This window comes from Pagrus pagrus, assembly GCF_965226575.1.
Source record: "Pagrus pagrus genome assembly, chromosome: 21".
Taxonomy (NCBI): Eukaryota; Metazoa; Chordata; class Actinopteri; order Spariformes; family Sparidae; genus Pagrus; species Pagrus pagrus.
In genome coordinates this window covers 19,567,107-19,592,241 of record NC_140208.1, presented here as the reverse complement: position 1 = coordinate 19,592,241, position 25,135 = coordinate 19,567,107, and the positions used below count along the sequence as shown (strand labels likewise).

Here is a 25,135-nt window from a genome sequence, read left to right as displayed (position 1 = left end):
GGCTCACTTTTTGTCTCACAGGGGACAAATGGAATGGCCAATTGTGACCCTAAAGGATAGGAGAAGAGTCCGTGTCAGTATGTTGGACTGTGGATTCTGTCACTGCAAAGGTTTTTTAAGTGTTTGGACAGTGAAACTGAATATAATGGTGTTAAAGGGGCCCGTCTTGTTCCCTTAAGTCACGCATTGTTCATAATTTGTGTTAGTTAACAAATGTTATGACAACATTTATACCGTCTTATTACACTGACATGAAGAGTTGACATAGCTTTGGCGTCGTCTTCTTCACATGTGTGCGTGTGTCTCTGTGTGTGTATATATATATCTCCAAAATCTATTTAAAGTAATAGATTTTTATATCAATTTATATTACCATTGTGTTCTCAAAATGTACGTTATTTTTATTTTGTAATATAGTCTTGACAATATATTGGCATGTATTGTCATTTTTCAGCATGTGTCAATGTACACAATCTCAAAAAATGAGATTATCATGGAAAAGTTCAATTACAAAAGTGAAACTTTCCTATATTCAAGATTCATTACGCATAAAGTGAAATATTTCAAGCCTTTTTTTGTTTTCATTTTGATGATTATTACGGCTTACAGCTCATGGCCGGCAAAAGGAAATCTGCATCTCCATACAGTATTGAGATGCCATGGTATTACTGTGCTTGATTGGCCAGCCGACTCGCCTGACCTGAACCCCATAGAGAATCTATGGGGTATTGTCCAGAGGAAGATGAGAGACATCAGATCCAACAATACAGACAAGCTGAAGGCAAAGCAACCTGGGCTTCCACCAAACCTCAGCAGTGCCACAGGCTGATCGCCTCCATGCCACGCTGCATTAATGCAGTAATCTGTGCAAAAGGAGCCCTGACCAAGTATTAAGTGCATAAATGAACATACTTTTCAGAAGGTCGACAATTCTGTATTATAAATCCTTTTTATTGATTGGTCTTATGTAAAATTCTGGATTTTTGTGAGTGTAAGCCCTAATCATCAAAATTAATACCAAAAAAAGCTTGAAATATTTCACTTTATGTGTAATGAATCTATGAACTTTTCCATAATATTCTATTTTTTTTTAGATGCACCTGCATATTTGTTCTGGGGTTTAAGGTCCAGTGTCTAGGATTTAGTGATATCTAGCAGTGAGTTTGCAGATTACAACCAGTAAAATATCCCTTGCTTCACTCTATGGTGGCTTCTAAAACTGCAAAAGGCCCTCTCTGGAGCCAGTGCTTGGTTTGTCTGTTCTGGGCAGACTCCATGGATGAGGACCCACTCCCTCTCTGGATGTATAGGGCTTGTTCCAAGGTCAGGAAAACACAAACATTCTTTTTTGGGGGATTAATTAAATACAAATGACAACATATTTATGAATATTATATTCAATTTGAAATAACATATCCTCCGAATACACATAAATCTTACACATTGGACCTTTAGACACAAAAGCAAAAAAATTGAAATGAAATATTTCCATTAGAAATATTACAAAAGCTATTGTGGTTGATTCATATTAAAGGTCGCGTGGGGTAGAAAGTTAGACTTCAGTGTCTTTTTTGAATAGGTCTAGCTGCTATATGAATCCTGTAAAAGGATCAAAATGCTCAACCTACAGAGAAATAGAGACAATCAAAGAAACTGTGCCTTCAGACAAGCTGTCAGGAATTCTTTAAGGTTATGATGTCACAGCTGTATAGTCACCGCACTAAGCATGGCCTTGGTTGAAAAATCACTGGCAAAGCTGATGTGGCCTGTTCAGGCCTGTGAGAGCTGACCAATCAGCGCAGACTGGACTTTTTGGGAGGGTGGCCTTAAAGAGACGGGCACTAAAACGGAGCGTTTGGACAGAGGGTGAATAGAGGAGCTGCAACAATGGATGGCATGAGAAAAGAACGTTTTTTTTAAACATTAAAGAGTGTTAACATGTTCTACTAGACACACAAAATGTAATTATGAAGCTGAAAATGAGACTAATATGGAATCATTAAACCCCCGAAAAACACTTATAGTATCCCTGAAAATGGGGCAAGGACTCGACCTTCCCTTAATTGTTAGGGAGCATGTGTGTCCAAGGGCCTCTTACAACTATTGTTGGGCTTTGAAGGCTAGCTGTGCACTTTTTCAAAAGCGAGCATCACATAGTATTCTTGACGGTATTTTTATTTTTGGAAAGCAGACACAGACAGCTTTTCAACTTTCAACCCCGCAAGTGTTTTCCTGTGGTATTACTGTTGGCCGTTATTGCAAAGAGAGCATTGACAACATGGCAACCAGCCAGCAGCCTGGCTACTGTCCAAAGGAAAAATAAAAAAGTAAGATCTCCATCTTGACTAACAAAACCCTGATCTCAGTGCTGTGAAAAAGGCAGAGTATAACACCTTGCTCCTAGTTTAAACTTTTGGAATCCAATCTGGTGGTGGGCATTATGAATAACTATGTAGAGATAGACCATCTTCTTGCTGATGGTCTTGTTTGTTTGTGTGGGTGTAGGGACAATAAAGAACACGCACCAAGTGTTTACAGATATAGAATTTTCTTTATTTGAGTGTCTCTCAGTCACCGTGTCCAGTTCTTGCAGCAGTTACATGTGTGTGCGAGGAATGACTGACCGGGTCAGGACAAGTTTCTTCTGATTATGACCCCGTGTCCGGATCCAGCAATATAAGAAGAACAACTTGCACAAATCAACTTTGAGGTTTCACCATTTGTCTCTTACATACAAACTGTACATATATACTTTTACATACATCATCAACATGTGGAAAAAAATCCTATCAAACTGTGATACCCAGCTCGGACGGCATGCTGAATGCAAGTACTGATTCAGTACACAAACATACGCTACATACGCACGCGCACAACACACGTGCATACAAACAGGAACACACACGCACACTTTTTTTTTTTTATCCGCAATAACACATTTTACACAAACACACCTACACTGAACTCCCCCCCCACCCACTCCCATTTCTCGGGCACATACACGTGCACACACACGTACAAACACACTGAATTAGAGCAACATGCGGCCGACGGTTAACACTGCAGGATCGAGCATCTGACCCATTACATATGGAAGACTATTGCCGCCATGCACGAAAAACAGATCAGTATCACGGTATAAAGTGAAAAAGTTAAGTGTTGTAACTAGATGTGTTCACGTTTTAACAAATATATTCTCATGTATATTTTCACCAATGCAAATTATCATGTTGTAATGTGAAACATTTTGTTATAACATGTTATTATGTTATATCATGCCAGGTTATACGTTACCACATAAATAGCATATTGCTATAACCAGAAAAATGTCTTGTTATAATGCGAGTAGTTTGTATGAAAGTTCAAAATATCTTGTTGTAACATGAAAAACGTCTTTTCATAACAATTAACTTTTCAAGTCATAACCTGATACTTATTTGTTTTTCCTCATTCTGGTGTGGCAGCAATAGGCTTCCATAATTATACACACACACACACTTTACTGAGAATTATGCTCTCTTTTGTTTCATTTTTCTTTTCGCCGTTTACCTGAAACGGCATCACGACAACGTATCTTGAACGTGGAGAATATGCCCCCGTAACGCAAAAGAATAGATAAAAAGTAGCCAGATTACAGTTAAATTACAGGGATAAAATAATAATAATTAATTTAGCCGCCATAGCAGCAGCTTTATGAAAGTTATCAACACTATTTTGCCTTTTGTGTGTACAAATAACATGATTGACGGCACAATGTAGCACAGACGAACAATGTGACAGTTTAGGGAGAATGCAAAACTGTAAACAAACATTTTAATTACAGTATGTATAAAAATATAATATTCACTGTGTACTTTATTTCCCCCCTGTGACTGTTGGAAGCAGCATGACAGGCAGAAAATAACAGATGCTTTGCTTACTCGTCCTCGGTCTCCTAAAAGTATCTGACAACTACGACTCACAAGTAATGAATGGAATTGACTGTCTCTCTATACAAAGTTCATAATACCATTTGTCAGGTTTTTTTTTCTTTTTTTTCTCTTTCCACTCTTTGCATTCTGAGCAAAAATGCATAATAAGACAACTTCCATCCTTGATATATTTGGTCATTTGGAGGAGTGTGGGTGTGGGACGGACAAGTGTGCTTGTGTCGAGAAAGTTGCCAGTTTAGCAAACTTTCTTCGCTGCCACTCTCTTCTCAGCGCCTTCGGGTGTTACTAAATGCAGCTGTGCTAGCATGAAACAGGATGTTGGTAAAGAACAGCATTTGTGACGAAGTAAACCCTCCGCAGGTAAACTAAGGTTTAAAGAAACCTGTAAAAAGAGAAAAATGTCGGGAGCACAGACTGATTCTGCAGTCATTTCTTTCTTATGGAAGATAACCACAGCCGCTTTCTTCTTCATTTCCTGAATTCAAGTGAAAAACTTTTGCAATATTTCCTTCAGGGGCCCATACAAATCTCCCTTCCAAATTTCTTGCATTTTGTTTGGTTCTTGCCCTTGGTCTTTGCACCATCCTGCACAGCAGACAGTTCTCTCTTGCACGTCGTACACTGGAGCTAGTATTAGTATGTGGTAAGAGCGGTTCCATGTTAGAGTGAGAGTTGCGACTAAAAGGGTGATTCAGGTAGGCTTGTGTTTCTGTTTCCATGCCTCTCTCATCACTCCCATGCAACTACTGTAATCCTTGCATCGTAGCTCGTCTCCTCCTGCAGGTTGATGGGAGGGAGCTATTCGTACTCCAGGAACTGTTTGTGGTAAAACAAAAGGTACCTGGGGAGATAAAAGTACCATGAGGTCAGATTGCAGCACCATTAATAAGCCAGCAGCTGCTGTCTAAAAGCTATTAGAAAGACAGAGGCTAACTGTATATAGTTACATCTGAAACATGTAGCTAAACACAGTTTCAGCTCACCCTTCACTATCCAGGACGTCCTTGATGCTGGCCTTGGTGATGATGGCATCGTCGCATTTGAACCACTGATCCTTGTGCTGGCGGATGAAGGTGGTGTAATGGCCACTCTCTAGTGTCCCCTGGTGGTTCACCACTGCAAATAGACTGTACCTGAAGCAGAGGAAGAGAGAGAAGAAGAGACTTAATGATACAACGAGGCTTAAGACACAGACTGAATACACTCGGCAAGATAGGACAAAATCAAACAACATTTATTTTTACAATACAGACAGTCAAGATTAACGTCATGATGTTTCTGTGGTGGACCCTCCGCTGTGAAACCATTAAAATTGGTCAGAGAACAGTGCACTGAATGTATATTTGTAGATGCATTTGCTGCACAAGACCCATAATGATTGTCGTCAGGTGACAGAGTGATGATTATCTGGTTTATTGTGGAATAACCTGTGCTGGTTCAGATACTGGTTTGTGGCAGACGGATGTTTGCCTTACTTGTTGTCATTGTTGAAGGGGTCCACGGTCTGCTGGTACTGCCCGTTCATCCTGCTTTCTTTACTGAAACACACAGCAGAACAAACTTAGTCAAAACATCAACTGTTCTTGCTAGAGTTAGTAGTCAACATGTTTGTCTTTTTAAATAGGTTTTAATTTTTTTGTTCTGTTTGCTCAAAAAACCAATAAAACAAAGGAAACAGTTACTGCAATGCGACTTCGTCTTCTGTGCTACTTATCTTTCTATTATTCCTGCATTTTTATTGGTATACCAGTGTGTGCGAGTTTGCAACTGTATGAGATTTGCAGCAAAACTACAAACTGACAACTAACTGACGTCACCACAGGGGACACTGGATCTCTGGGAAGCAGTGAGGTCCAACCTGCAATTGCCACTTTGGGAAAACTTCGAGATCGCCACTTTGCCAGTTTGTTTAATCTGTTTATTCAGTCATGAAAACAAAGAGAGTTTCTTTATTTAGTTTCGTAAAGACATACCAATATGAATGAATGAATATCTTTTTCTTCTGATTAAAACTTCTTCCACAAAACTACATAATGCACCTTTAATAAAATGAGTACAGAAGGATTTTTGGTTTAAGAAACACTTTGTTATAATTTAAGAGTTCAAGAGTTCAATACTGTAGATAAGAACAGACACACTTTGTCTACTCAGGATGCACAGTGCTACAACCATGACTATAAAGCTGAAACATGCTGGCAGAGGTCAAAGCAGAGGCAGTCACGTATTTCTTCCAGATCACAGGTCTTCCCTCCATCCCTCCATTTCTTTAGTCTGCGTGCAACTTACTTCTTTTCTTTTCTGTTTCTAGCTGACTGCTTCCAGTCTGGATCGTGCTCACCTGGAGGCCATGAAGGGGGTCATGTCCAGCTCTAACGGGAAGGAGACATACGTTGTGATCTTCCGCCGCAGTTTGGCTGAATGTTCGAACCTCTGAAAACAAACAAAGAAACAAGTGTCAGAGCGCGGCTCCGATAAACTGATATCGCCGAAATTAGCAGTCAAACCGTCGCACGCGCTCTTACTTTGAGGTGAAAGCAGGCCACGATGGGCAGCTTCTTCATGGTCAGCTGCTTGGTGGACTCCTGGTAACTATGGCAACCGCTGCACTTGATCTTAGCACTGCTGCCGAGGTGCTCTGGCCTGGTGAACCTAAACAGGAGAGGATGGGGTTTAGTGCCTGTGTGTGTGTATGTGTGTGTGTTCTATAATCCCTGTAGTCTCCAGTGAATTTGGGAAGAACAGGAATTAGTGTTCAGGGAACCAAGCATGTGTGTGTTACTCCCTGCTCTCTAACAGGCTTCGCTGTGATGATTTTGGGAACCGATTTTCGATTGTTTGTATCTCTGAGTTTATCAGTGCATGCATGCGTTTATTTCCGTCCGGGGAAACAAAAAGCTTCAGCGGTTACTTCTGTTTTGGAAATGTGCGGTGGGGAGTTACACAAAAGAGGGAACCGATCTAAAAATGATATAAAATGCAGTAACGATGTCAGTTACCTGCGCAGACAGTCCGTCAGTGTCGTGGCTCCAGTGGTGTGACTCTCTCCGTTAAGTGCTGATCCGTCTCCTCCGGGGCTCAGGGGCCAGAATGGGGTGGAGGAGCCCGGCAAGTCCAGGCTGATGTCCCAGAACGGGTCTATGGTTGTTGAGACGCCGCTGGAAGGAAGATAGAAAGATGCAAAATAATGATTCTGAATGAGAAGATGAAGATGCCATTTCACAGGAGGCCCGGTAAGACACTGCACTTTGTAGTTTTCCTTTATTCAGACAGACGTGTAAGTGAGAAGAAAATCTGGCATCAGCTCCATCTTGGCACCGTGGCTTAGACCCTTGCGCTCCTAATGTTGGCAGCTAAGCTCCTTCGTCTGGGCAACGGAGATAATTCTACTGTTGAACATCTTTCAAACATGCACGCAGCAGCTTAGTGCTGGCAGTTAAGGATATGAAAACAAAGCACACTGGCCGATAGCATCCGCGACCTGCGAACGTTTGGGGCGGAGATCTTCTCTAAAGAACTCCCTTTGCTAACATCAAGCATTTCTTTAAACCGCTTATCTTTTGCAGGTTTTGGAGCTTGTTCCAGCTCTCGTTGGGTGGAAGAGGTGGTGTGCAGGCGGGGCGGGTTGCCAGTCTGTCACGGGGCTAACACACAAAAACATAAACGCCCGATTCAAAGTCTCCAAAACATGTGAAAGATGCAGATGACACACACACACACATGTGTATGGAGAACATGCAAAGTGCAGCATAATATTCATCCTGCAGGGGGAGTCAGACACATGACCTTCTTGCTTGTGCCTGGTCCCTGCAGAGCACAACACATTTATTTGTTCTATTGTGACACGCTGCCAAGCTTTTCCCCTTGTATCCCTCTGTTTGAACAAATTAAAATGTTTTGACTAAGGTGACCCACTTAATCTTTGTTCGGTCAAGAAGCTATAGTACAATTACGTATTAAGTATTTCATAACTCAGTGAGCTGCTGATCCCACTCAAGTCCTGGTTTCCCCATGTCTATTCTCACTGCGGGAACTGAATCCAAAATAGAATACGCTTATTAGTTTGTGAAAGAATGTTAGCAGACAAAATCCTTTTTTTTGCAGCTCTTACTCCTTACAGGTTATGTCATTTACACCAACACGAACAATAATTAAATATGACGGTTGTTAAAAGATGTCTTATGTTAACAGCAGGTCTCTGAATGCTGTGACTGGATGGATGACATCACAGGACCTTCATCACTAGCAGCCGTGTCATAGCACAATGGTGGAGGGGAGTGCAGTGAGCAGAGACAGTAATGGAGTGAAGCAAAGCTGGTATGCTGTGTAAAAGCACTGATCATCAACTAGCTCCACGGCTGACACTGGAGGTCATTTTGGGTTAATTTCATGCCGTTCAAAAAGAGAACTTCAGCTGGATTTCACCTCTGGATCCTGACTAAATGATTCGGACTGTAAATAGTGAGTAGTGTTGTGTAAGCTGCTCTGTGCTTTGTAGAATATTTACCGGATGCAGGATGAGTTTCTTCTCTTATAAACAAACACAAAGCGTCAGAATCCAATTTTGTGGCTCTCGGCTGGAATAATAAATGACTTCACTGTATGCTAAAAAATTCTTCTGATTATTATTTTAGAGTTTTCCACCGTCGTCTGCAAGCAATCATCTTTTTTTTTTTTACTCCAAGCCAAAGCACAGTGCTTCTTTCAGTTAGTCTTTTAGATTTAAGGGCAGAATGAGTACTTGAACTGTTCATACTTGAGTTTTTGATGATACTTTCTTACTTCTACTAAAAACTTTGAATGCAGACTTTGGAAGTTTTGATTTATAAATCCCATTTTGCTGGTAGATCTATGCACACCCATTTCAGTGTGTCAGCCACTGTAAAATTCATAAACGCATCTCTCTTCAACCACCAGGTGGAGGTAGAGGTCAGCTTTCCAGACTGTATGCCATGAAAGGCTTTTCCTGTTGCTGCAGTGTGAGGCTTCAGTGTGTGTGCGCGCGTGTGTGTGATTGATGATGCACTGTGTGAATGATGGAGGCAGGAGGGTCACCTCAGGCCAGGGAATTAGAGAGTTGTGATGCAGGATGGTGAGAGACGAGCGTAGTGTGTCATTTTTGAGCGGCTGTTCGGTCAAGACGGGCGTACTGCGACATAATGGAACGCTACTGGGTCATGGCTTTGTTCTATTAGGCTTCATGCAGTCTCTAGTGAGGCCTAAAAGGCTTTTTATGTTGTGTGTTTCTCCTGGAAGAACCTCACACACACACCAACTCCATCACACTTACTGGCAGACTTGACAGGTGACGTCAGACTGCAGGCCCCCTGTGAAGATTTGGTCGATGATGCAGTTACAGTGGTTGGGGTTGTTGGCTTTCTTCCCGTTGTCGTCTGTGTGGGTGTAAAAACACACACACACACACACACACATACACACACAGTCACTAAAAGCAATGCTGTGTAACTTCACAGCCACCCTCTCTGCTTATGAACTGCAGAGAGAGACACAGGGATCCAGCAGAGATCAGTCCTGTGTCTCTCCGTCTCTCCGTCAGTCAGTGCATCTCTGCCTTTTCTTTTTCATCCTCTCAACTCCTCTCATTCCAACCAGCTCTCCTCCCATCACTCCTACACTCAGCTGAAAGCCTCCTCTCTGTCGTTCTTCCAGCTTTTCCCTCGCCTCTTTCACATCTCGCTCAATTTTTTGTTTGTTTCTTCTCTAGTTTTATCGTCTAACCTTTGCAGTGTCTGTGCAGGACGTCCAGCGCCGCGATGAGGAACTCGTGGGCGTCCTGCTGCTCGTAGCCGGCCAGGTGACGGGCGTGAGTCCACACCAGATGGAGAAGACGGAAGGGGATGTGCGGCGACCGATGGCCTGAGTAGAACTGCAGGAGGAAGGTGTGTATTTGAAAGATAAAGTTTGCACCTCGCTTCTACTTATTCCTCTTCTTTTTTACTCATCTGAACCAATTCTTTACCTCCTGGAAGAGTTGCGACATCTCGCACACCAAACAGGAGTTGCTCTGCATCTCGCACTTGTGCCGGTCGGACAGGAAGAAGTCGCGCAGCAGCGGGGTGTGCGTCAGCGCCTGGACGATGCAGTTCATGAAGCACGTGTTGCCCAGGTTTATCAAACCTCGCAGGCCTGAGGGTTGAGAGGAGAGGGAGAAAGGGAATGAAAATGTGGCAACAAAGAAGAGTCAGAAGCCCGATCCCAATACACTGCTTGCCCTTAATTGCGAGTGTCCATGCTTTTTTTCCCTCGCCATCAGATAAATGGCAACCACCAGGATTGCCACAGTAATGCAACAGAAATCACCACAGCTGATGATGAGATGTTGAAAATGTCTTAACCCGTCCGTTTACGTAAACGCCATCATTAACAACTGGTCTTGAGGGGTTGTCCCATTTCAGGGAGATTTCAACCACTACCCCTTGCAACTCTGTCCTGAAGGGCAAGGGGGCACTTGAAAACAAGAGGTAGGGTAAAGATTGGGTCTGAGCCAGAGAGAAAGAAAGGGTGGAGGGTGGATGGTAGAAAAAAAAAAGGGAGGATGGAGAGAAAGAGCTGAAGAGAGCCAGATCGTTTTTCTTGGCTGCTGCAGTGGGGCATCGAAGCTGCAATGCTGTTAAACGCTAGACAACTACACACACACACTCTCACACACACACACATACACACACACACACACACCACAGTAATACCGTGATGTCCCTGAGGCAGTGTTGGACTGCACGCAGGGAAACCCTTGTCGAATTACAGCAGAAAAACACCACACACAGACACACGGAGAGGGGAGAGGGAGGAGAGAAGGTGGAAGGACAGAAGGAAAAGGAAGGAGGACGGAGGAGGACGAGGGAGGTAGTTTTCTCACAGATGAGCAGCCAGGCCTGTAATTTCCCTCACCTAAGACAGTGCCAGGGATGTTAATGATGCTCGAGCAGATTCCTGCAGGCTGCTACAAGGTGTTAAACGTATGACCGCTCCCCTCAGTCCCACAGGCTGCCAAACCCCAAAACTGCTTTACTCTGACGTTCCCTGCAGCTTCAAATATATCCTGCTGCTTTTCTCAGAAGACAATATGTCTGCCAGCTTATATCTGCATGATTGACCGGTGATCACAGACATGTGTAGGATAGCAGTGTTATTATTATCACAGTTTGTAGCAGGGGCTGTGACTAATGCGTGTTTTCTTTAACAATGAACCTTTTCAGAAAGTAAAAAGTGCGTGTTCCCAGGCACATCATGTCTTCTGCTTCTGCCTCATGAAACAGTCCAAACCCTAAAGATCCTTAATATGCATATAATGATATAAAACCAGCATATCCTCCACTTTTGAACCTTGAAACAATTAATATTTTGCTTTTTCTGTTTAAGAAGTGACACTTCACTCACAAAAATTGCTAGTGGCTGAATTTTTTATCAACATTAATAATTTCTACACAAGTTCAAAAATAAATATTTTCAAATACGCCTAATTTTGCGTGAGAAGTTGAAATTTTCTCCATTTAAGTTAAAGCTCAGCCTGTCACCTCTTGATGAACTGTTTGAACTGATCTAACCACTAGAGTCTGTGCACACTTTAATTTATGCCGCCTGGGAGGAGGTTTAGACATCTTTGCTGAGGCTATTCGGCTCTTTATTGGTAAACTTCTGGCACTTCAAGGCAAATTGTGTTGTTATGTTATGTCTTTATTTGGAATTATTGCAGCTCTTATTGGTATTTTAATGTTAAGGTTATTAAAATCCTGAGCTTATCACTAATAATGAAGGGTACTTTGTTACTAAATGTTTTCTTTGTATGATGTACGATGGTTTTATCAGCATGTTTTTTTCCCCCAATAGTGTCCTGTCACTAATAACTGTTGTAATAATAATAATAATAATAATAATAATAATAATAAAGTTTATTCAACTTGCAGTATTTTGAGATTTGAACTTCCACAAGTCTACCACAACACCACCAACCAAAACATACAGTATAATATTGTATGTACTATGTGACAAAACAATAATGACTATAACTGGAAAAACACAGTTGAAACAAAAAGTTCTGACGATCAAGCAGCTCTGATAGCAGCAGCTAACATTCTGCTACTCCCTCTCAGCTCTGCAGTCTGTCCCCCTCTCTCTGAAACTGAGCCATCGGCCCACACTGACACCTTGCTCTCTGCAGCTACACAATCACACAGTCAGTGCATGAGAGACAAAAGGGATACTAACCGATAGTACAGTTGGAGGTGATTCTCCTTCTCTTGGGGTTGTGGCGGAGCAGCTCCAGCTCCCTCTTGGTGGGCTCCCATGTCGAGTACTTCTCCCCTATGCCTGGAAAACACACACACACACACACACGCACGGACACACACACACACACACACACACACACACACACACACACACACACACACACACACACACACACACACACACACACACACACACACACACACACACACACACACACACACACAAAGGATTACACGCTTGCCTTTATCATTCCTGACACCCCTCTTCCCTTTCTTGCTTTCAGAAAAACATGTTGTTGCTCGTGCTGCAGCGTTTATATTCACTGTTGATTAATCTGTCGATTATTTTCTGGATACATTTTTTTGTTTTGTCTTTAAAATTGTCAGAATATGGTGAAAATGTCGACCAGTGTTTTCAAAAGCCCAACTGTTTTTTGTTTTGGCCACACATTCAGTTTACTGTCATGGAGGAGTAAGGGAACCAGAAAATATTCACATTTCAGAAGCTGGAATCAGAGAATTTTGACCTTTTCTTTCTCAAAAAATGATTTAAACTGATTTACTGATAATCTAAACAGATGGCCAATAATCTAATAGATAACAACTAATCAATTAGCCTTTGCAGCTCTAGCTGGAGCAAAGATCTAGATAACAATGTTGAACATTATTGTATTTGAACTGGAACGCTGAAATTCGTTGTCTACTTTCACTTCAATCCCGTGGCACAGTGTGTGGTATGGCTACATGTGGTTAATGCGGTCATACCTTGCAGTTTCCAGGCTTTCCTCTGTTCCTCTTTGGCAATCTGCTCCATGTCTTTGTCATAAATGTAGTCTTGGCACATAAAACAGTAGATTCCTCCATACAGCAGGTCAATAGCTGGGAAGAAAAAAAAAAAACAATGCATGGAAAGCCGTTAATCAAATGCAGGGAATATGGTTTGTGTGTGAACCGCTAACTGCTTCATCTCTTAAGTCTTTTGCTATTCAGGCCACGTTGTCATGGTGCTGCGATGCCAGGCAGCCGGGCTTATCTGCTGACATATCAGCTATCTGTTAACACCATCCAGGAATGGCGGAGAGACGCCCCGAGAGATGAAGAGAGCAATGAGGAGTCAAAAGGTGAGGAGGGAGGCGCCTATCTAAAGGTGCAATCTTCCACTGTCACACACTCACTTAAACCTTCAAATCCGTCCTTCCCCTACCTCTCTCCCTCCTCTCCTCACCTTCTCTGTACCCTGCAGATACCTGTTTGCTGTTGCCATGACAACCTGCCTGTCAGGCTTCTCCTGGGCTGTCATCCTCTGCAGGTATGGAGAAAAAAAAAGAAGGAGCAGGAAGGAGACAGGAAGGGGAAAGAGGTGGGGGGAGGAAGGAAGTACAGAACTTCACTGGATGGATTGGAAGGGGAAAAGAAAGAAGACGCCAGAGGTACGAGGCTGACGGTGCAATTAGATGAAATGCTTTTACAATTCTGAATATCGAAAGGGTCATCAGGTAACCATGGGAACAAGTGGAGGGAAAAACAGACGAGGATAGAGACAAGGACGAGCCCGATGCAAGGCTGCAAACAGCATTCGACCAAATAGCTGCGAGTGAAAATGCATAAAACGGTTGGATGAGATAGGTGGAACGGCAAAAAAGGAGGAGGAGGAGAAGCAGGAATGAGGAGGAGGAGGGGCCGGTGGTTTAATGGAGGCTAATTCCACAGGGTTTGTTAAAGACGACTTAATTACCTCCTCACCAGTCTGCTGAGATCTTTTCTCTCGCTCTGTATCAGACCATTTCTCACTCCATTTTTTGATTCAGAAGCTAACCTAATTAAATTCACAATTACACTCTGTGGGAAAACACACACACGGGCACACACACACACAGACACCAGAGGGGGTCTTCCTGAGCTGGGCGATAACGAAGAGCAAAGGAGGCTTTAAAAAAAAAAAAAAAAACAACCCGGCAGATTCTCAACATCTGCCAAAGCCAGCCTTTGTCATGGACACCCCGAGTGTGTTTTGCTGCGGCGCCGTTCTCCTCCAAAACACACCGCAGTGGAACGTACTTCACTCACTGCTCGAGCAGCCTAATTCTATTATGTGGAGAATAAAAAGAGAAAGCTGGCGGGTGTGGAGCTGGTATCGCAGCATTAGGTGAACAGGATGACGCCTCGTGTCGGAGATAATATCCTGTTTTCAGTGTCTTTTCAATGTTGCCTCTGAGGTCGTGTTTTTCATTCAGTGTTGTTATGCACAATGAAAGGTTGTACAGATGTCTGCACACTACATCTCAATGCAGCTTATACCTTAAATAAAATGCCCCATGTTCCAAAGCTGTGAACTGCACTGTGCATTTTCACCCCTTGCTAAATGTCTTTGCATGTATTGCGGCCACCTGCTCCATGAATGTGAAGTGTTGTTAACCCTTTGAGGATGAACTCAGTTCATTGTGTGGTCTTGAGGCCCTGTATGATCACAGAATCACTGTGTAATATGATTTGAATGATTTGAGCGCGTGCAGAAAACTGTATGATGATGTTATGCTGTCCTGAGGTCTGTTGTCACATCATCATTGTCAGCTCAACCCTCAAACAGGACACCAGCGTGACTCATACTGGATTTTTGCCAATTAAGATATTTTTTTTCTAACTTTTTTCTTTTCTCAGCTTTGTTGTTATAATGTCTATGTACTGTGTTGCAGAGATTCCTCCTGAAGTTAGCATCCCAACCAGCTAGCCCTGGCCTGTCATGGTCCAAAGCTGCTGTGCTAGCGGTGTAAACAACATCATGGCTAGCTGCAGAGCTAACTGAGCTTAATAGTTAACAGCAGCAACACACTGCAGTTACTCTTGTGATATGCTGCCCCCTATTTGTTTGGAGTATGTTTTTGACAGGTGGACACTTCTTACATACTGTACCTTAAAATAAACCTAAAATTAACAAACAACTGTATATAGATCCCTTATATTTTGCACTGGGTGTGGCTTTTTCCAGATAAAAAATATGGTGAACATACATTATGATGGAGAGAATATTTCTCAATGGCATCAAGAATATATTTGGCATTTTTATACAACGAGGTCTTGTTACGTCAAGGCTGACATGAACATTGATAGCGATATGTCTGCTAAGGGCTACTTTTAGCAGATTTATTGGTCTGGCTCTACTTAGCGGTCGCATTGCATCATCCAAGTTAGATGAAAACAGGGGTACAAGCTCTCTCTATCCTCGACTCTTCCTCAGCCCCACAACAGCATGGGCAGAGAACCCTCGAGAGCTGAACACCAACCACTGCTGGTATCCAGTGTGCAATACATGTGCGTTATTTGATGCTTGTGTGTAGCGAATTTCTATTATAAAAGCCAAATCATACTCTTATTTTGTAGTTTTCTTTTATCTGGCTGATGCGAAATCAATATGTATCTGAAAGCACCATATTTTTTATACCACAATTCAGTAAACAGAAACAGTGCACTTGATCAACATAACTTACTCCCAAAAAAAGAAAGAAAAAATCCAGTTATCCTGGAAACAGGAGATTAGTTGGATGGCCTTAAAGGATGTGGGCGAAACTACGTATTGTGCAGTCTGCTGCAAGTTTGAGAGAAAGGTGGATAAGACTGAACATGACAATTAAGTCTTTGTTGTTGATGTTGAAGCGCTAATAAATAGGAAATTGGATTGGGGCAAGTAATAAATGTTAAAAAAAGAAAGAAAAATAAAGAAGAGAGAACCACCGCCGAACCAAAATGAACAATGAGTTTTTCCTTTCTTGTTTCCACCAGTGGAACACAGCAGAATATTTTGCATACACTTGTAAAATCATGACATAAAGCAGGCTGACAAATTGAACAACAGCATCAAAGCTGTTCTGGAGGCACGAGGCAGGCAAAAACCTTACTGAGACACTTGCCGTTCATCTGCATATTAGCATCATCCCTTCTTTGTACTAAGTAAGACACAGCAGTTTGCAGATGAGTCAAGACTGCACACATTCAGCAGTTGTTTTGCTGGGTGGGATCGGGTAATACACAGCAAATTTCTCTGCAATAACACAGCGATTTGTGCGCTAAGTTTTGTTACAGGCCGTGTGTCCCTGTGGGAGTAGCACGGATGGGGAAAACAGCCAACTGTTCTTGGTGTTCGGCGAACACCCACGTCTTTGTTCGAAATCTGGAGCCATCCGCGTTGTGTCTGTTTGATGCAAATATTTAATTCAATGGATTGAAGACAACTTTCCCGTTTGTCACTGTGAGAGCTCGGCAACAAAGCGCCCTCCGTGTGAACTGCCGTGAGAAACACAGTACAATTGTTGCATTGCTGGAAATACGAGCCGTCTCAGTCAGGGAAGAATATTTAAACAAATCTGATGGAGATTATTCTCTGAAGTCACTGATGTGTGATGTTTAACGTTACCTTTATCTGACCTGGAATAATAATCCTGTCAAAACAAGGCAGGGGTAAATCTCCTGTTTGTGTTCTTCCCCATGAACACACACGCACACCGCTGAATGTTTTGAAGGGTTTCGGAGGAGGATGATTGTAAAACAGGGGAGGTGCACCCAATTAAGTAGATTCTTAGGTGCTTAATTTTAATCAGTCATCATGACAGACCTCAGTCCCTATTCATTAGTGAGTTCACTAATGCATATATTCCCTCTAATAGGCTACATGAGGCCAAATACACAGGTGACATTCAAATCCCCCATGAGGCCAAGCCTCTTCGGCTGTGTTGCAATTACGTTGCACCAGGTTGCGTAATAGCTCTCTGTGCGCCTCTCGATTATTTTGCTCGATTAAACACATCACAATGTGTCACAGTCCAACATATAACTGACTCATAGCTGACCCTAAATATAGGCATACACAAAGACGCACACACGCGCTCCAGTGTGTGTGGCTTGTCAGCGCTTTGTGCAATCACACCAGGCTACGTCTTCATTAGCCACTCAGCTGTATAATTAGCCTTTTAAGCAGCCTTTGTTTGGAAACAAGACGCATTACTGATCATCAAGTGTAGGTGTGTGTTTGTGTGCATGATGTACATAATGCGAGCGTGTCTGTTTAGGAGGCAGGGACCGACTCATTTACACAAGGGGGGGGGGGGTAATTGCAGGTATGGATGCCTGGTGTGACACCATGTGTGTAACAGAAGCCTCAAAACACACCTGCTCCAACTGCACCTGTGGACACTGCGAATTCCTTTGTGTGCGCGAGTGTGTGTGTGTGTGTGTGTGTGTATGTATGCCGTACCTAGGTTATGCCTTTTGCTCTTGGCATGTTCATGGATGTGTTTTTTGGCAAAGCAGGCGAAGAAGACGCAGTAGAGGCAGGAGTGGAGTCTGTTTAGGTGGGCGCCGCACATGTGGCAGATACATGACTTGGCCTGGAAGAGAAGGGGGAGGGGGGATAAACAGAGAGACAGAGAAGTTATTATTACAACCGTTGCATCAAAAGACAAGCGATAAAACATGAGTAGATGCTGATGATGTTTAAAAATTAAAATTCAGATAAATGGAAAAAGCTGCTTTTTCCATATGCATTTATCAATACTCTTATGTTAACAATGTGTGTAATGTGTCGCTTGTCATGAACACTAGTAGAATCATCACCCAACTCTGCAGTTCCCCTCAGCTCTATAGGGCATTTTAGCATCTTTCAGCTCATTGTTTTGGTTTTCTAGCCTGCAGCTTTAATGTCTGTGCAAAGTGGCACAGACATTAAAGCATCTTTCGATACTGTAAAGTGGTACATTCACAAGGGAAACTAAACTATGTGGGCAGAGTTTAGTTACAGAATCCCTTCAGCTATGATTGCATCACTCAAGTGGACATGGCCTAGCAAATGCAGTGGAGTGATGTGGGTCAGGAGGAGGAGGAGGAGGAGGACAGAGACAAATTTACAAATCGGGCCTCAACCACATTTAAGGAACTGTAAACATGACTGATTAGTATTAATTAGTCATTACTTAATAATTAATTAACACTGTTTTGCCTGCACCTTTACAAAAACCTGTCTCCAACCCAATATCCCAGATCAAGCTAATTCACTTGATGGGTGGACACAGTTCTGAGCCAACAGAGTAGAGGAAGAGGAGAGGTGAACTCACATTAGTCAAAGCTGATTGACAGTGTTTACCTGACGTTGATGTTTTAATCTGGAGATTATTTCCTGGGTGTATACATGTTTATGTTTGCAGCCTAGATGAATGTTCCAAGTTGGTGTCGCCTGAAGGAGTTACAAATTTTCATTTCATTATGTAACACTGTGTTGTATAATGACATGAGTCACCTTGTACCGTATTTCCCAGGGCTGCACTCACTCATAGAATCAGGCACAATTCCTGAAGATTTTGTGAGGTTGAATATTGTTTTCAATAAATGTTTCTTTATAATTTTGTACCTTTCATTCAGTGAGTTGTTTTTTGAGAATAATGTGCGATGTCGATAATGCACGGTGCTAAGTGCCAAACATTCCAGAGGCATTTAAAACACAATTCGGGAAATGAAGGATGTGACGCTAATATTTGTTCAAAGGCAACTGTCTACACACTCTGTTTGTGTTTGTTAAACATATTTTTTATAGGCTACTCTAAAAACAACAACAACAAAAAGATTAGACCTGCTAAATATCAGGTGCAGCAGCGCGTCCAATGAAAATGTTAAGCCGTACTTGACAGATTTTTGGGTACATAAGCAACTTAAACAGTGTCAGCCTGGAGCTCTGATAAAGAAGCTACACTTTAAAATATTCTAATTTCCCCACATGGTTAATGGACATACAACTGCAGCAGAGAGATCAACTGTACTGTACATGGGTGTGACAACCGCTCTGACATCCTGAGGTAGTTGTGGTGTACACACATTTTGTTTTTGACATTTCAAAATTGTTAAATGTCCCTCTTGAACCACTTTGTAATGAATTTTAATTGTTAATTATTTGTTAGGACCATACCTGACATAGCTATATCACTTTTGGTTGCAATTTCTATTTAAATCATCCTGTTTCAATTATTAAAAAAAAACATCTTACATAGCTAGAGCCTTGTGCAGAATCACAATGTAGGCGACTGGAAAGCAATCTAACAAGGATGTTTTTCTATGTGTGTGTGTGGCTGCACTGTACGTGAACATGGGCCAAAAAAACTTCAGCCGTCTCTCGGTGAAAATATGTATGCGCATACTTATTCATACATACATCACATATGACTGTTAATGATTTATACAGTCCTGCATCTGTTGGATAGTCATGTAGGAAAGACGAGGGAGGGCGCATGACTGTGGATGGAGGGTAGATAGCAACAGTTCAAAAGCATGCAGATGAGAAGCTGGCATGCCAGTGCGCCAGCTTGAATTTGATGAAGTGAGAAATGAGAAACGCCTGGAAGAAGAGAGGCTGGAAAATAAGAAAAGACAGGAGGTCGAAGAAAGAGGAAGGTATGAGGGCAAAGATGAGAGATAGAGACAAAAGGAGAAAATCAAGGAGATTATGATATTTGAAATTTAGAGGCTAATTTGATGGCACTGCCAAAGGTAGATTTCAAAGTCAAATGCAATGTTTGATGTGTTCACAAAATGTGTTAAATTTCACTTCAGTCGCCTCCAAATAACAAACATGTAAGAGTGGACCAGTTGGTAGAAATGGGATGAGAAAAGAGCTGTTGCTCTGTCTGAAAGTAGACTGCGGTGGTCAAAACTGGGGGTGTAGAGTCACTCTACCCTGTGTTGAACTGAATCCCAGTCCACTTGTGCTGTATGGCAAACTGATGCCAGCAGTAAAAAGCCTTTATAGAATGACTAACAGACCAATAAATGACATTAAAGTCTCTGTGAAGTAGATGCTACAAAGAACAAAGAGCCTAGGACTAATTTTCAAAGGAACCGAGAAAAGCATTTCAGTGACTACCACTGTTCTGCTGCATTGCCTTGTGTCTGCACCAACACATTTTGTATGTTATACGCTAATGCTGCATGAGAATATTCAATACCCTGGTTTGAATGTGGGAAGGGAGCTGCAGTATCAACACTGCTGATATCTTTTGTCTGTAAAACGTTAGACAATAGTGAAAAAACCATCAAATCATTATTTCACACAGCCCAACGTGACGCATTTAAATGGCCTGTTATGTTCAACCAATAATCTAAAAACACACAGATATTAAATATAAATTAATCATAGAAGACAAAAGCAGTAAATGCCCCAAACTGAGAAGCTGTAACTCAGAAAAGAGATTTTAATGATCCAATCAATAGTTCCAGCATTTCTTATTAAAAAACCCTCTTTGAATGTTGCTAAACGTGTTTATTTGCTTTCTAACATTGGGTTAAATGAGAACTTTAACACCACTCAGTCCATTAAACATGAAGCTAGAGCCAGATTAGCTTAGCATAGCATTAAGACTGGAAACAGGGGAGAACAGCTAGCATGGATTCGTCCAAAGGTAACGGGATCTACTCAAACTCACTAATTAACGCATAAGATCTTGTATATTTAATACGAAATCCAAAGCAAAGAGTAAAGACTATACAAGCCAGTCTTTTTAGTCTTTGTGCTAAGCTAAGCTAATCATCCTCTGGCTGTAGCTAAATATTTCACTTATCTTCGCGTCCAGGCTAGGTATAATGTGTAGGATTAAGGAGGATCTTCAGCATAAACGTAATATAATATTTATAATAATCTTTTCATTAGAGTATAATCACCTGAAACTTTAAATAATTGTGGGTTTTCTAGCCTTAAAGGATAAGTACCGTTTTTTACAACCTGGACCTTATTTCTGGCAAAACATATGGTCATTTACTCACCCAGATAACTTTGGTGTCATTCGGCGTCGTTCGGACGAAATTAGATCCACTGTAGCGGCGATATATCCATATAATGGGAGAGACGGGGCAGCGACACACAGCCTCTATATAACGCATTATCTGCCACGAAACTAGTTCATTTCATCAATATTTTGTTATGAAATGCTAGCGCTATTCCCCTCTGAGTCCGGGCTCGTCCGTTATCAACATCCGGGGTCAAACTAGCAGTAGCAGCTACAGGTAAACAAACCGCGCTGTCGCGGGTGCGCGCGCAGCTCAGAGACGACATCTTCCAGGTCAGAGGTAGTAGATCAGCCTACAGACCCCGGATGTTGACAATAGACGAGCCCGGACCATGGCCCGGACTCAGAGGCTAATAGCGCTAGCATTTCATAACAAAATATTGATGAAATGAACTAGTTTCGTGGCAGATAATGTGTTATATAGAGGCTGTGTGTCGCTGCCCCGTCTCTCCCATTATATGGATATATCGCCGCTACACTGGATCTAATTTCGTCCGAACGACGCCGAATGACACCAAAGTTATCTGGGTGAGTAAATGACCATATGTTTTGCCAGAAATAAGGTCCAGGTTGTAAAAAACGGTACTTATCCTTTAAATCAGCCTTTTATATCTACAGAGGGATTTTTCTGCCATAGCCCAGAACAGAGAAAAACCAAACACTGGCTCTAAAGAGGGCTGTTGGCGCTTGTTGTATTTTTAGTGTGCACTGTAGGCTCTACATGCTTGGAAGAAGAGGGTGAGGGGAGGGGTGTTCAGTTGGTTGCAATCTGCAAACTAGCTGCTCAGTGCCACTAAATCCTACACACTGGACCTTTACCAAAAAAGAGGCTTTTTTAAATACTCATTCTTGCTGATGAAAAAATCAGATATCAGTGTCAAACAATTCCTTTAAAACAGATTCAAGTAATGATTTTGAAGGCTCCCTCATACTAAACACCAAGTGTCAACTATGACAAAACACTATGATTTACACTCACGGTCAGAGCTTTCTTTTCTGATTAAAAATGATTTTGGAACATGCTCGGCATACCAGCTTAAACATGGACACCGATGCAAAATGGAAAAATAACAGAACCAAACACACCGATTCTTATTCCAGTCACACACTCACCTCCATGCATAAGTGCTTAGACAGCACATGAATTATGAAAAGGCATCAATATTCAACAATTTCTCCTCACTCATTCTTCCAACTGTCAGTGTTACAGTGTGCATGTGTACGTCTCTGGTCTGCACGTCAACATATCCTTACATCCTCTACTGCCATGCCAGTCAGAGTACTTTGAGTACACATACTGTTCAGGATATACAGTACTTTTTGCTTTAGCACACGCTCACTGAGGCTTTGTGGTCTTCCCACCACCTAGACAACATCCCGAGCTCTGTCCATGTCCTGTTTCTGCGAGCGCTAAGACGTTAAGGACGAGCCAGGAGAAACACAGGGGGAGTAATGGGCCGGAAAGATCCTGGTTAGAAGTGGAAGTGAGGACATTATCTCACTACGAGCCAAACGCAACAACATCTGTCTGCTCCATTGACGGCAAGGCCTGCATCGATAGGTGGAGTGTAGATAGGTGAATTAAAAGGACTATTCCCTCCAAAACAAAGGTGCTACATCAAATATTGTATAATCTTACGAAAATAATGTAAAAAAGTGGGAAAATGGGAACAAGAAGAAATGAAACACAAATAGCATCTGGGCTCCTTTCTTGATATGTGCTGTTGTGTCCACCACGATGATTCTGACCTCAACTTCACCGAACATTAATGGGGGGGCACTTGAAGACTAAGAGACCGAGAAAGCCAAGCATTATGTGACATCATAAGAAGCTTTGTGGAAGACTGTCAAAATCATGCTGGGATAACATGAGTCATCAGGTTTTGCACAAATTTGTGGAGTCCATGCCAGGTCGAGTGCATGCTCACATTAAAGCAAAAAGGGGGACATACCAAACACTAAGATATGCAGAAATTCAAGGACATTTTTCAAAGATTAAACATTTCACTCACACTGTTAAACTGAAATTAGCATTCATAATGAAAAAAAGTAGCAAAACATAAAAAAAAAATCCAAAGTAGAAGTATTTTGACTTGTGGTCTCATACATGCAGCTTCTCCTGGGGGCATTAAGTGGGATTATTTGTAGCCTATATGAAACACGAAGATGGACAGTTATGAATTTACCGTGGGTGTAATTTAATGTTATAATATGGGCTAAAGAGGATGCATCGTCCTCCTGCGAGGCTCCAGTCAACATTCTCCATCGCAGCATCTTGGGAAAAATCAGTTAGTTTTGTGGAGGACTGATACAATCCAACACACCTGTCAGTCAGATGTGATTAGACACTTGACTGACACCGAAGCCAACCACAGAGTGCCGCCTTTGTATTCTCAAGGTGAACAAACAGCTTAAAATTCAATCTGCGTCAGAAGGTCAGTGGACCGCCCTGGCGCTGACTGAATGTTGATCGAGACCATCTGAGGCATGGAGTGGAGCCCCGCGCTGCCCGTGAATGATGGAAGAGTTGTCAGATATGTATATGTAACTGAGCTCCCGATCAATAAAAATGTAGTGCCACTGGGAGGTGATGCGCAGCAGTGATGTGAGCCCTCCTGCCAGCCTCGTCTGCTACAGGGTGGGGGCAGGGGCAGAGAGCCGGGGCGATTACAGCAGGAAGAGCCTGCAAATATTTACACCATTTATTTCAGTAAACATGCCTCCTGGACTACCAGCTACCCACTGATGCCAAGCAAATGCCAGGGGACACAGGGTTGTCCCAGAGCACACTCAAGTGCAAGGATGCCCGACACGCTCGCACACTGCAGATGCAAGCACTACTACTGTTGAGCACATCAGCTCTGCAGCCACTCATGTGAATCTTGAACACGGCTCAATAGAAATGTTTTCCTCCTCTCACACCTGACTGATGATACACATTGCTTTCCAGGTAAAACCTTGTTGACACAGTCATGCAGTAAAATGATAGCAATTACTCGTCTGTCACCTTTGGCTTGGTTGCGGGGAAAAGATTCATGACTGCTTAGATGATTTAAAAAAAAAAAAAAATCAATTAATGCCTCCTAAGCGAGGAAATACCACTGTGTGAAGCTGGCCTGCGGTCTGCTGGTGGAAGGAAGTGGAGCCACTGCAGGCGCACTGCCAATGCAAACAGATGCACATCAGCTTTCTAATCTATGATGCGGTCTGTCGCTCTGAAGTAAGCTAACGTTTCAACTGGGAGATACGCGGCCAGTTTGCTTCACTCTGGGATGTTTTGCAGATGCGGCGAGTCTGTCAGGTGTTGAGGTGGGCTTTTGGGCTGGTTCGAGCCCCGGTACCAGCGCAGAATTCGATTCTGAGCGTGTAGTATGTGGGTGAGAGGCTACAGTAGTCTGGCGTTCACTGTGTGTGTGTGTGTGTGTGTGTGTGTGTGTGTAGTGTCGGGTGTTTGTTGTTTTAGAAGGGCGGGGAACTGTCCACGCACGCCACCGCAGCTCACACATACACAAACACACACACACACACGGTCCGTCGTCCGTTCGAGTCCCGTCTCAACAGTCGTTTTCTCTCTATCACTTGTTACCTTGCGTTTTCTGGTCTCGGCTGAACCGCTCCACACGAAACACTGATAGATAACCCTCAGGTTCTGCTTCCAGTTGTCCACTTTGAAGCTGTTGACATGAGGGCAGCCTGCGGGACTCATGGTAGTCACAGCATCCGGGCTTAACTGTCCTCTGAGCGAAGAAACCTTTTCAAACCCCTCAACGCGGACCCAGTCCCCGAACTGGCTGGCTGGTTAGCTTGCCAGGTTCGTTATCCACCGATCTCTGCGCTCCGGCTAACTGGACATGTCCTGGTTGCAGTAACGGAGACACGCGCAGCAGCGAACATCAAGACGATGTGTCCAGCATTCCTCGGTTTGACATGAAATATTGTGCATGCATGTAAATCCAGAATAGCGCCGTGTGCTGTTCTTTACAATTCGCTAAATTACATGTTAGCAAGCTGGCTAAAGTTGGTTAGCACTGGAATTTCAACAGTAGCTTACACGGTGAGTGTCGTCAAGACCCACCTTATTCAAAACGACGGACCAATGAGGGGCGAGTGCTGCGCATGATTGGCGGGTGCCCACGTTCTT

At 42.7% G+C, this 25,135-nt stretch overlaps 1 protein-coding gene across 1 annotated transcript; it reads right to left on the bottom strand.

The window, feature by feature from the left end:
- Nucleotides 1–2,541: 2,541 nt before the first annotated feature.
- On the bottom strand, nt 2,542–25,072 carry usp22 (ubiquitin specific peptidase 22). The gene is made up of 13 exons (XM_084342330.1): nt 24,581–25,072; nt 17,424–17,556; nt 12,944–13,057; nt 12,156–12,257; nt 9,910–10,076; nt 9,669–9,816; nt 9,220–9,322; nt 6,929–7,087; nt 6,455–6,581; nt 6,271–6,362; nt 5,408–5,470; nt 4,916–5,065; nt 2,542–4,773 (listed from the first exon to the last, which is right to left on the bottom strand). Exons 1-13 carry the CDS (start codon nt 24,698–24,700, stop codon nt 4,731–4,733), a joined length of 1,521 nt encoding a protein of 506 aa, XP_084198456.1. The 5' UTR covers nt 24,701–25,072; the 3' UTR covers nt 2,542–4,730.
- Between the last annotated feature and the right edge of the window lie 63 nt (nt 25,073–25,135).

Coding starts and splice junctions, on each gene's coding strand:
- usp22 (XM_084342330.1), bottom strand. CDS start 24,700: ATGAGTCCCGCAGGCTGCCCTCATGTCAACAGCTTCAAAGTGGACAAC. Junction 6,363..6,454: donor TGGCCTGCTTTCACCTCAAA/GTAAGAGCGCGT, acceptor GTTTGTTTTCAG/AGGTTCGAACATTCAGCCAA. Junction 4,774..4,915: donor GACGTCCTGGATAGTGAAGG/GTGAGCTGAAAC, acceptor TTATCTCCCCAG/GTACCTTTTGTTTTACCACA.